The sequence below is a fragment of the Orycteropus afer genome, unplaced genomic scaffold (assembly GCF_000298275.1).
Source record: "Orycteropus afer afer isolate SDZICR_OR568_19922 unplaced genomic scaffold, OryAfe1.0 scaffold00109, whole genome shotgun sequence".
Taxonomy (NCBI): Eukaryota; Metazoa; Chordata; class Mammalia; order Tubulidentata; family Orycteropodidae; genus Orycteropus; species Orycteropus afer.
Window position 1 is genome coordinate 5,928,493 of NW_006921696.1, and position 12,337 is coordinate 5,940,829.

At 39.4% G+C, this 12,337-nt stretch overlaps 1 protein-coding gene across 1 annotated transcript in view; it reads left to right on the forward strand.

Moving 5' to 3' along the window:
* PLCH1 (phospholipase C eta 1) overlaps window positions 1-9,367 on the forward strand; it is a 330,067-nt gene extending 320,700 nt beyond the window's left edge. Inside the window, exons 19-23 of the mRNA XM_007943576.2 lie at window positions 630-776; window positions 1,739-1,818; window positions 3,984-4,043; window positions 4,485-4,836; window positions 7,266-9,367. Coding sequence (XP_007941767.2) covers window positions 630-776; window positions 1,739-1,818; window positions 3,984-4,043; window positions 4,485-4,836; window positions 7,266-9,367 — 2,741 coding nt within the window. The remainder of the gene's footprint in view (window positions 1-629; window positions 777-1,738; window positions 1,819-3,983; window positions 4,044-4,484; window positions 4,837-7,265) is intronic.
* The last annotated feature ends 2,970 nt before the right edge of the window (window positions 9,368-12,337 follow it).

The window sequence follows — 12,337 nt, forward strand, 5'->3', positions numbered from 1 at the left end:
CTACTTTATTTTTTTAAAAAAGAATGTTTCTTTTGTAATTTTAGAAAGTTATGTATTTTTGAAAGTCAGTAGTATATGTTTTGTCCTAGAAAAATGAAAAACAAATAAACAAACAAAAAACCTGCCCCTGCCACCTTCAGAGGTTTGCTATAGGAATAAAATAGGATGATATATGTGCAATAGCATTTGAGACCTGCAAAGCACCTTATGAAATGGTTGGTGGTCATTATTACTGCGGCAAGATGTTTGGTGGGTATGAAGGGTGGTAGTGTGGGGGAGGGGAGCATTCTTTATTGTTTCTGCTAAAACACTATTTTTACATCACTACAGATAATTTTTGAGCTCACTGAAGCATTCTGAGTATTGCCTAAAAGTGCTTTCTCTACAATGCAATTTGGCATCAAAGACTAATGGATTTGATGTGATAATTTACAGGCAATTTTCTTACCAATTATTTTCAAGCAATGAGGTAAATTCCAAAGACTTATGTCAGGAAAGCATCCTGGAGTGTCTCAATCCTCTTCCCCAGTTTAATAACCATTGCAAGCAATTTCTATGTCTACTGTCCAGATGTGGCTGCTGACTCAAGCCCTTTGATATTCTGATTTTTCTTTTCCTATTGCTCTGAGGCTTTAACCCTGTGTGGGAAGAAACTCTGACATTTACAGTACACATGCCAGAAATAGCTTTGGTTCGCTTCCTTGTGTGGGATCATGATCCCATTGGACGAGACTTTGTTGGACAAAGAACTGTGACCTTCAGCAGCTTAGTGCCTGGTAGGTATGGGATGGCTTTTCTCTCTAAACTGACTGTTCCTTTTTCTATGGAAGATATAACATATATGTGTTAGATTGCATATATGATACATAAAGTATGTATTAGGACATGATGGGCCTTGAGACCAGAAGAACTAGATGGTGCCCAGCTACCAATGCCAACCACTCAGGAAGGGATCAGCACTGGAGATCCTGGATAGAGTGGGGGGAAAACATGGAACAAAATTAAAAAAACACAATAATGATCAGAATTACTGGTCGGATAGAGTCTGGTGGGACCCCTAATACTATGGCCCTGGGATACACTTTGGGCCTAGAATAAAACTCACTCCCCAGGGCTGGCTCTCAGCCCAATAGTAAACAAGATGTACACGCAGACCACTCAACCCAGGGTGATGCACCCCTTGGAGCAATTGACCATGGAGCACCAGAGGGGTAACATTCCTGCGGAGGAAATGCAGGACACACAGGAGTGCATAACAATGAGGGGCACAGGGTGGGGGTGGGGGTCGGTTACTCAGAAAGGAGAGGAGGAGGCTGCGTTGGGGTTGGGGATGGTAATTGGGGAGTGAAACCAAATGTACACGAAATGTTGTAAAACAAACTCTGCTCTGTAAATTTGCACCTAAAGCACAATTAAAAAAAACAAAATTATATATATATATATAATAGTAAAACCTGTGAGAGCCAGAGCTTGATGGCATTGCATTGTTTTTCCAAGTCTAGCAAGTTTTCTGCCTTTCTGTCACTCATTTTAGTGGGAAATATTTGTTTTCATTCTGTGACAGGTTTCCACCTAACACAAATTCTGGCTTTCACAGGTTTTACTATATATAATAACATGAGTATTGATGTGCTTTGTAAAATGTAAAGAACAATAGTAAAGTCAGATATTAATTCTTATGCACCATGGAAAAACCAATTGCAAGTTCAACTAAAAGGAAACTACTTTCTCTTATCAGGCTACCGACATGTCTATTTGGAAGGACTGACAGAAGCATCTATATTTGTCCACATAACAATCAATGAAATCTATGGGAAGGTAAGAAAGATCATTGGGCTTGAAATCACATACAACAATAATAAAGTCCTCAACAAACGTGTTTTGTTGACTGAGTGCATAAAAATGATGTACATTTTGGCAAACTGTTCTCTAACAGAAAGGTGTATGGAAGGAAGCCTTGTACATCCAGTCTGTTGCCCTGCTGTCAGGCCCTGGGGCACATGGACTTTGCCACTGTTCAGGGGTATGCACTTGTTCCTTCTACCTGGAGGCCCTATCTGCACTTTATAGGATGGAGGAAATGATTTAACCTCTCAGGCAATCATTTCTTTGCCTAAAACAATAAAGATATGTTTGATGTTGAGTTTTACTCCTTAAAAAGCAATGGTTGGCTACAGTAGAATATTTAGTGTATCAGATGTTTGATAACTTCACTAACTGGGCTGCAATCCCAGCCTGTTCTAGGCAGGATGTATTCATTTGATGCCACTGTTTTTAACTGAATCCTAAAATTTGTGAATGAATTTAAAGTCCTTAGAGGACTTGCAAAGCAACCTTGAAAGTGTGATGGTTAAGTACTTGGCTGCTAACCAAAAGTTTGGCAGTTTGAACCTACCAGCCGCTTCATGGGAGAAAGGTGTGGCATTCTGCTTCCATAAAGATTATAGCCTAGGAAGCCTATAGAGCAGTTCTACTGTGTCCTACTGGGTTGCTATGAATTGGAATTGACTTGATGGCAACAGGCTGGCAACAGGTATGAGTGGGAATGGACTCCATGGTGCACAACAACATAGGGTTTACGAGAAGAGGGCCACAAAAATGTATTCTAGTTATCTCCTGATGCTGCTTTCTTCATTGTAGAGCTCACTTGAGGTTTACAAATTAGTAGCTGTCTTCTAGTCATGCCAAGGAATTAGGGAGTTGGCTGCTGGACTGAATTTTCTGGATTTGCCAGGGCTGAAAAGAGCCCAGGATTTTTCTTTCCCAGAGAGTCTGATAGCTGAGAGCTTCTCCTCCAGAGGTATAGACACGCTCTGCTCTGACTTCCTCATCTGTAACCAGTGCCTGTCAGGTCAATTCTAACTCCTGGATACTCCATGTGTATGAGGGTAGAACCATAGCCCACAGGGTTTACATTGGCTGATTTTTTTTTTTTTTAATAAATCACTAGGCTTTTCTTCTGAGGTGCCACTCAATGAACTCAAACCTCCAATCTTTCTGTTAGCAGCCAAGCACTTTAATCATTTGTACCACCCAGGGACTCTTCCTCATCTACAAATATGGGGTAAAAAGAGTAGACACCTTATAATTAAGTAAATACATATATTATGATAGAAAGCTACCTGGCAGATAGTAAATACTCAAAAATGTTGGCTAATATTATTGTTAATCAAACCCACTGCCATCAAGTCAATACCAACTCAATGCGATCCCAGAGGACAGGGTAGAACTGCCCTATAGGGCTTTCAGTCTGCAAATCTTTATGAAAGCAGAGTGCCTCATCTTTCTTCCATAGAGTAGCTGGTGGGTTTGAACTGCTGATCTTTTGGTTAGTAGCCGAATGCCTTAACCACCACATCACCAGAGCTCCTAATATTACTATAACCTAATTGATAGGAATGGGACCAATTCAGCCTCAGCTTGGAGACACACATTTATCCTTACCTCAGTCAGCAGAGAGGCCTAATGAATTTTCATTTCTAAGAGTGGGGAAGTTTTAGCATGACTTTCTGTGTTTAGTCTTCAGATTCTGTTCGTGCTACTCGTTGAGATCGTTCCTCTGGCCTAAATATACAGGATTGTAAATAATTCCTTGAGTTTCTAGAACTCCTGGGTTAACTATGTAGTATCTCTAACATTTATCATAGTCGAGGAGAATGATAAAATTCAGAATTTGTTTAAAATTTGGACCAGAAAAAAATTACGCAAAAGAAAGTGTTCTATAGGGCTTCTCTCTTTTAAATAAATAAATGCCCATTTGTAAGTCACATTAATTATTATTTTTAAGGTGTATTTGGGTTGTAATGTGTATACCACAATATGGTGGTGTTGAGTGGAGCAATGAATGAACATAAGACTGAAAGTCACCAAACCTGAGAAAAAGAGTTTAGAGAAGTATTTGCATTTTTTGTTTTTGTTTTTCTTGTGCCACCTTCTTGAATGAGCCCAAATCATTTTGCTGTGTTTTTGTTTTTTCCTTACAGTGGAGCCCTCTAATACTCAACCCCAGTTATACTATATTGCACTTTCTAGGAGCTACAAAGGTAGTTTCTCAGCATGATATTTTGTTCTTGCTGGCACATTTAAAAAAATGGTTATGGTAGCATGCTTTCTCATATCACTCCATTTTCCTGCTTACCTCTGAAATATGCTTCTGTTGCTTTAAGGTGGCAATGTTTTGTAGCACTCCATTTGCTATGGAAAATTTCCTACCACCTTCTCACATCTGGGTAGGAAACTTCTGAGAAAGCTTGGTTGTGATAATAGAAGGCTGCTTTCCTCACAAAGTAAAGTTAATAAGATGTGCATGACATTGTGCAAACATGCTGTGAGCTGCTGTTTTCTTGATTTAAATGACTCGGTGGCTGTACAATTTTGTTTTGGATTCGTTTTTCATGGAGTTGTCATTTAGAACAGAAGTTGTCACAGTGTCATTTGTTTAACTTGTGCTTGGTTTATTTGTGTGTGTGTCTGTGTGTCTTCAGAACAGACAACTCCAAGGTCTGAAGGGACTGTTCAATAAGAATCCCAGGCACAGTTCAGAAAACAATTCCCATTATGTCCGGAAACGATCAATTGGAGATAGAATTCTGCGACGCACAGCCAGTGCCCCAGCCAAAGGCAGAAAAAAGAGCAAGATGGGCTTCCAAGAAATGGTAGAGATAAAGGATTCTGTGTCTGAGGCCGTAAGAGATCAAGACGGAGTCTTGAGGAGAACCACACGGAGTCTGCAAGTACGCCCTGTCTCTATGCCTGTTGACAGAAATCTTCTGGGAGCATTGTCACTGCCTCTATCTGAAACAGCAAAAGACATTGAAGGAAAAGAAAATTCTCTGGGTAAGATGCTTTAAATTTTTCTAAGAATAAATTAACTTTTCTAGGCTGCATGTAAGTCCCTGATTAGCATTATAGTATGGTTGACATTTTACAGTCAAAATAAAATACACGGAAAAATCATTTTTAATATTATTTTCAGGACCTCAAATTTACAAACATCAGGATGGGGGGGGCAGTAGAAGAGCTATTTCCTGAGTATGTAAGGCCATAAGATAGCTCTAACATCTGAAATTAACAGTGAGGGATCAGGGAGGCCATCAGGTGTGGTGGTGCTGAGCTTATAAAGTCTATGAAGCAGGAAAGGGGAAGGTGACACTTGCAAAACATGAATAGAGATCTTAGTTTTCCAAGTAAGGACCATATATATAAATTGTTCGGAGGTTGAATATAGTTGTATTTTTTCTTCCATGATTGGGAATGTTTGTGGAAGAGAAAGAAAGGTCCAGAGGTGAAAAGTAAGTCACCTTCTTCACTTGGAAAATCCTTGCTTCTTCAAGAGGCAGTCTGGGGGATGATGTTCTGGGGTCATACTTACCTCATGCATGGATGCTTGCAGGGAAGGAGGCATGTATGTGGCTCCTCCCCAGATGTAGCCTCCACAGTCATAGAGACCATGCTTTATCCATCCATTTGCCCAGGATGAGCATAATACTCATCTCATACAAGGAACTTGATAAAGAGTGGTGACTACTTTATAATGAACCAAAGAAAGCCCTTATAAACTTTCAGCTTTCTAGGTAATAAGCACCAGAACCTGTGTCCATTTGATATCTCTGTAACAAAAATGTTTCAATCAGATCAGAATCATCTTAAGTAGAATGTGGTATTTGTTTCCTTTAGCAAAATTATTTTCTTTTAGCAAAATTCTTCTATCAGACAGTCTAATTTCAATGATCTATTTACTCACAAATACCATTTGTTGTTGTTGTTGTTATGTGCCATTGAGTTGGACCCAACTCATAGCAACCCCTCCTTGGGTTTCCAAGGCAGTATCACTACTTGTATTTAATTTTGTTCTGAGATATTCTAGTGAAAAAAGCCAATTCATGAATAGTTTGTTTGGAGAAGCAGAAGGGTTTTTAAAAGTTTGAAATTTTGCTGAGAGCAATGTGAGAGAGAAAGGAAATATATGCTTTAAAATTTGTTTTACAACCTCCATCTTTGGGGAAAATAAAGCTACATTTGATAGAAACTGTATTAATACCACAGCTAAGAAATTAATGTCATTAATCTGAGTTTGAAAGCATTAGTGAGGTAGTGTTTCTTTCTCTCCCTTTTTGCGGCAGTTACATAAATTAGCTTATATCAAACTTATAGTAAATATAGAACAATATATAGCCATTTAAGAATTCAAATACTATTATAGAAAAAAAACAAACAAACAGGTTTTTCTTCAATATTAAGTAGAGAAAAGCACAACATAGTTTTGTTCCTCTGTCAAAGTTTGCAGTGGCTGCCTCTGAATGATAAGAATCATAAGATACTTAATTTTTTTCTTTGTAGTTACTTGTATTTTCCAAATTTTTCTATAGTAAACTTTTTTTTTTTAGTTAGAACATTTAATAAGAAATTAAAAATTATTTTCTGTGCATATCATTAGTGGGAAAGCACTAAGAGACTATTAAGGAATAATCTGATTAAGAATAATTGAATACCAAAGATTGTCTTAGCGCTATACTAAACATGATAGGAGTACCCCAAATTACTGTGAATTGTGTGCTTTTAGTTTCCTTACTATGCCTGATAGTTTACTGACACTTAGAGGTGAATACATATGATATTTATATGTTTAAAAGCAAAAAATTATTATAAAAATTGATAATCGTAGAATTGGTGACTAATCCTTTATCTTTACATTTTTAAGTCAACAGATGTTTATATTTTAATGCACTTATTAGACCTTCTATTTGTTTTAGAAATTAATTGGTTGAGTTAGAACTTTGTTCAAAACATCTTTAAAAATGACCATAATTTTGATTTTGGTTAAAATGTGTATAACTTTGAAAGCTTACAGTTTCTTATTTGCAGGCATCACAATGCTTTTTTTTTTAACAGAGCTGTCTTGTTGTTTTTATTGCCATGCTTCTGTGTAGTACAAATCTGAATAGGAAACATCCTAAGGTAATCCTCACTGTAAAAGTATGGTAACTCATTGACATTTTTTTTTTTTTTTTTGGACAATGAATATTACATCCTCAGCTGATGTAATAGATATCAAAGGGAAGCTTCAGTGAAATTCCTATGAATATATTTTACCATTTATTCATCATATGAATACATTGTTGCAAACCTCTGCAATCCATAATTATATTCTGTCACAGTATAACAGATTTACATTCTCCATTTGTCTGTCTGGAGATAAACTTGAGTGTTTACAGGTCGTACACAAAGTGATACATATCACCTAAACTGTTGCTTGTTTTATTCAGCAGAAGATAAGGATGGGGGAAGAAAAGGGAAGGCAAGTATAAAAGACCAACATTTTCAGAACTTCAACAAAAAGTTGTCCTCCTCCTCCAGTGCTCTCCTCCACAAAGACAACAGCCAAGGCAGCTCCACCATTTCTACTACCAACGTTTCTACTACGAATGTGTCAATTACAGGAGAACAATTGGGAGTGTCAGGTCCTAAGGGTGAGAGAACCAAATCAAATGTGACAAATGATTGCCAGGAAAACCATTGTGCCAACAAGTCCCTCTCCCCAAAGAAGCATTTGGATCTTGATCCTACAGTTAACCTAACACAAGATCTACGTGGTATGAAAACCAAGGAAAATGGGAATGCTGAGGGCTTTGTGGAAGGGAAAAGCATATTGTCAGGAAGCATCCTTTCTCAAAGCACCCTAGAGATGAAGAATCTGGAAGATAATAAGGGAAAGAGCAGAACTGCAACATCTTTTTCTTTGTCAGACATCTCCACGCTTCATGCTGACGTATCTGACTTACATTCAACGGCAATTCTACAGGAGAGTGGGATCTCCCAACTTATTGAAAATGTCACTTTAACAAATGAGAATGAGCCAGGCAGTTCCATCTCAGCACTGATTGGCCAGTTTGATGAGATCAGTGATCAAGCTACCCTCACAGTTGCTTCTCATCTTCATAGTACCAGTGTGATGTCAAGCCATCCTCCTTTGCCAACCATTGGTCTAAAACTGCCCATCAATCATGGCTTTTCCAAAGGAAAGCCCAAGTCATCCTTCCCATGCCCATCTCCTGAGCCTATTGCATTCTCGAGTCCCGAGACCACAAAACATGTAACATACACAGTCCTTCACGAAACCACCTGCACTCCCGTCTCTAAAACCAAACTAGATGATGAGTTTTCTGGTAACACTAAGACAAGGCCTACAGAAGGCAATCTGCCTGGGCCCTCTCATACTTCTTGCTGGTTACTGACAAGTCCCAATAAGGGAAAAGACTGGAAAGTACTAAAGAACTGCAGCCCTACCATGTCCACTGATTTGATACTGGAGGACATCATAGCTGATCCCACTCTCTGTCTGGACTCTGCAGAGAGTAGTCTGGTGGAAATCGATGGAGAGTCAGAAAATCTCTCGATAATGACCTATGACTGTAGGAGAGGGGCCACAAGCCAACTTGCTTCTCCTTTAAAGCTGAAGCATAGCCAGGAGGTGGTGGAACATTTTCAAAGTGGTTTGAGAAATGGCTACTGTAAAGACACTCTCCCCTCTTCTGTCCCTCAAGTATTCAACAATATTCAAGATGTGAAATATCAAAGTTCTTCTTGTCTAGCCTATCAGGGTGCTGGATTTGTGCATAACTTCTTCTCAGATCCAGATGCAAAAATGAGCCTGACCTGTGTGCCCTTGCAGTCTAATGCTCAAGACATGCATGCTCCTGCACCCAAGCCCTCCACACATCTTCCTCTGCCTGCTCTGAAACTGCCCAGTCCTTGCAAATCTAAAAGTCTGGGGGACTTAACATCAGAGGACATTGCCTGCAATTTTGAAAGCAAGTACCAATGTATTAGTAAGAGTTTTGTTACAACTGGCACAAGAGACAGGAAGGGAATGCCTGTGAAAACAAAGCCAGTGGAGCCTACAGATGCTTTGACCGAGCAGCTGAGGAAGCTTGTGTCCTTTGACCAGGAAGAAAGCTGCCAAGTGCTATATTCAAAGCAAGAGGTGAATCAACTCCCCAGGGCACTGGTCAGAAAGTTGTCATCCAGAAGTCAGAGCAGGGTGCGTAATATTGCCAGTCGTGCCAAGGAAAAACAGGAAGCCAACAAGCAAAAGGTTGTGAACCCCAGCGATTTTGGAGGAGTGGTTCTTAGAAACAAACCCTCAGCGCCCCCATCCACTGTGAATCGACACTCCACGGGTTCATACATCGCAGGCTTCCTGAGTAACCGGAAAGGCAGTGGGCTAGAAGGCCGCGGCATCCCGGAGGGGGCTTGCACAGCCCTGAGCTACGGCTACGTAGACCAGTTTTGTTCAGATAATTCTGTTTTGCAGACTGAGCCAAGCAGTGATGACAAACCAGAAATTTATTTTCTCTTGAGACTATAAATAATATAAAGCTGCATCTTCAATGTTTACGAGGTAGTCTATAGAATAGATTTCCCTTTTCAGTAAATGTGGTCCTTGACGTTGAGATGATTTTAAAATGTATTTTTAAAATTGTATTTGTTCTCTCTTTGACTTCATGTGTTCTTCCTGGCTCTGCGTTTGTACATAGATTCTGTGACATTTCCCAATTGTGTATGACCTTCCCCCGCCCTGAGGTGTTGTAAGCTGTGTTGGTATGAAACATGTGCATGCTCTAGACGTGAGAGTTCTCAGCAGTTTGGGTTCCAACGGACATATGTTTCGCCAAGATGCTCTTTCTTATATGTCCTCAGATCACAGTCACAAATGCAGTCATTTTTAACTCTCTGTTGAGTTAATTAAGAAACTTTGCAAAGGGCAAAGGGATGAATTCTTTATTTTAAAGCCATTACCATTTTCCCCCCTTTGTTTAGAAGCCCAGATGCATTTTAATAACTCAGATGTCTAACACAGTTATCATGCCTTTTAAGATTTCTTCACCCTGCCCAGGGTGAGAGAGTTCAAGAGCAATTGGAAGCTGCTTTGTTCCCCTCTATTTTAGAGTAGGCTGTGAGGGCATGAAAGAAGAAAACAAACTTCTGTATATAATGACAAAATTATTTGTTTTACATAAATTTTGTTACATATTTTTGCTAATGGCTTTGTATGTAACAAGAACACAGATGCCATGGTATTTGCTGTACTTTTGAATTTTCTGATCAAATTATAGACTGCAAATAATGGCTTTACAGCGTAAGAGACTTCCGTCAGACTCTAACAGTAATGGTAGCACAATTTGGACACTTCCCTAAAGCTTTCAAGAAAAAAAGATATATTTTCTCATAATAAAATCCAAATGAACAGATAATTAGAAGAAACCTCTTCCCTTCACGGAGCCAAGCTAACTATATTTTAGTACCAACATGCATTATTTTTCACTGTGAATCCATTTTTTTATTGCATGTTCAGATGTCCTTCTTTGCTTTTTTGTAACACTAACTGCAATGATGTTCTTCTTGGAATTCATGAAAATATAATTAAAGCAGATTTTTAAATACTTGGTGATTTTGTTTTTTTGTAGTTGAAACTCATGTGATGACTGTTTAATAAAGGACCCAAATCACTTGGAGATCTTTTCATCAGTTTGCAGCAGAAGGGAGAACTTCTACTACTGGGGACAGTTTTAAGCAGCAATTTATGTCTGAGTGTTTTCATTATGCTTTAAAGAGCACATTGTAAGGTGACTTGAACAGAAATCAAATATGAGTTTCTTCACATTTAGAGTTGATGTTGCTAGTTTAAAAATAATCCTTCCCCAGTGGTCTAGATGACCGTGGTGGGGGACATAGTGGGGAAGGCAGACGAGATGCTGCATGTGGTAAGTTAGACTGTCTGAAGCTTTGTGATGTAGGAGAAGACATGTGGGGGGAGGTTCCCTCAGTCTCCAACTCTGATTTTCCACAAGGCTCAGAGTCGTCTTCTTTTCTAGTAGTCACGAGGAGACTGATTGGGGTAGAGTAGTGATAAAGGGAGAGGAATCAATTTCCATCCCCTTAATGAGTAGAGAAAGAGCACTGTGGCTCATTGGTTAAGCACTCAGTGGCTAAGCAAAAGGTTGGAGCTTTCTAACCTACCCAGTTGTTCTGTAGGAGAAAAGACCTGACAATCTGCACTTACAAAGATCACAGCCAACAAAACCCTATAGGCAGTTCCATTCTGTCACATGGGGTCACTATGATTTGCAATCAACTTGAGGGTACCCAACAACAGTGAGTAGAGACATTTTTTGTGTAATCAAGGTCCTGAATCCTCTAAGTTTTACCCTTAGACCCTTTTTTGTTTTTAAAGTAGCCTATGCTTTTTTTTTTGCAATGTTCCCTGCCATCCCCTCCCACCAGAGAGTTTCCCTCCATATATAAACCTTTCCTTGACCCTCCGCAACAACAAACTAATACTATATTTGTCCTTCTGTGATTGACTTATTTCACTCAGCACAATGTCCTCCAAGTTCATCCATATTATGCAGTGTTTTACAGACTTTACATTATTCTTTAGTGCTGCGTAGCATTCCATTATGTGTATGTACCATAGTTTGGTCATCCACTCTTCTGCTGATGGGCATGTAGGTTGTTTCCATCTTTTTGCTATTGTAAATTAGTGCTGCGATGAACATGAGTGTGCATGTATCTGTTCCTGTCCTGGCTCTCACCTCTCTAGGATATATACCTAGTAATGGGATGTTGGGTCAAATGGTATCTCCAATTCCAGATTTCTAAGGAATTGCTTTCCACAGTGATTGTATCACTTCACAGTCCCACCAGCAGTGTGTGAGAGTCCCAATCTCTCCACATCCCCACCAGCATTTGTTATTATCTGTCTCATTGAACCTTGCCATCAGTGCTGGGGTGAGATGGTTTCTCATTGTTGTTTTGATTTGCATCTCTCTGATGGCCAATGATCGTGAGCATCTCTTCATGTATTAGCTGGCCACCTGAATATCCTCCTTGCTGAAGTGTCTATTCATGTCTTCTGCCCATTTTTCAATTGGATTGTTAATTCCTTTGCTGTTGAGGCATTGGAGGTTTCTATAAATCTTAGAGATAAGTCCCTTGCCAGATATGTAATTATCGGCAAATATGAATTTGTTGGGAGCTCTGGAAGCATAGTGCCTAAGGCACTTGACTACTAACCAGAAGGCTGGCAGTTCAAACCCACCAGCCACTCCTCGGAAAGAAGATGGGGCAATCTACTTCCATAGTGATACTGCCTCGGAAACCCAAGGAGGGGCCGCTATGAGTCGGGTCCAACTCAACGGCACATAACAACAACAACAATGAATTTGTTGCTGTCATTTTTGTTAGGTACTTTTTTTTGTGGTGTGAATTTCATTGTTCCATATGATTTTCTATGCTGAGCTTGTTTTGCTGATGAATTATGTTGTCACTTCCTTCA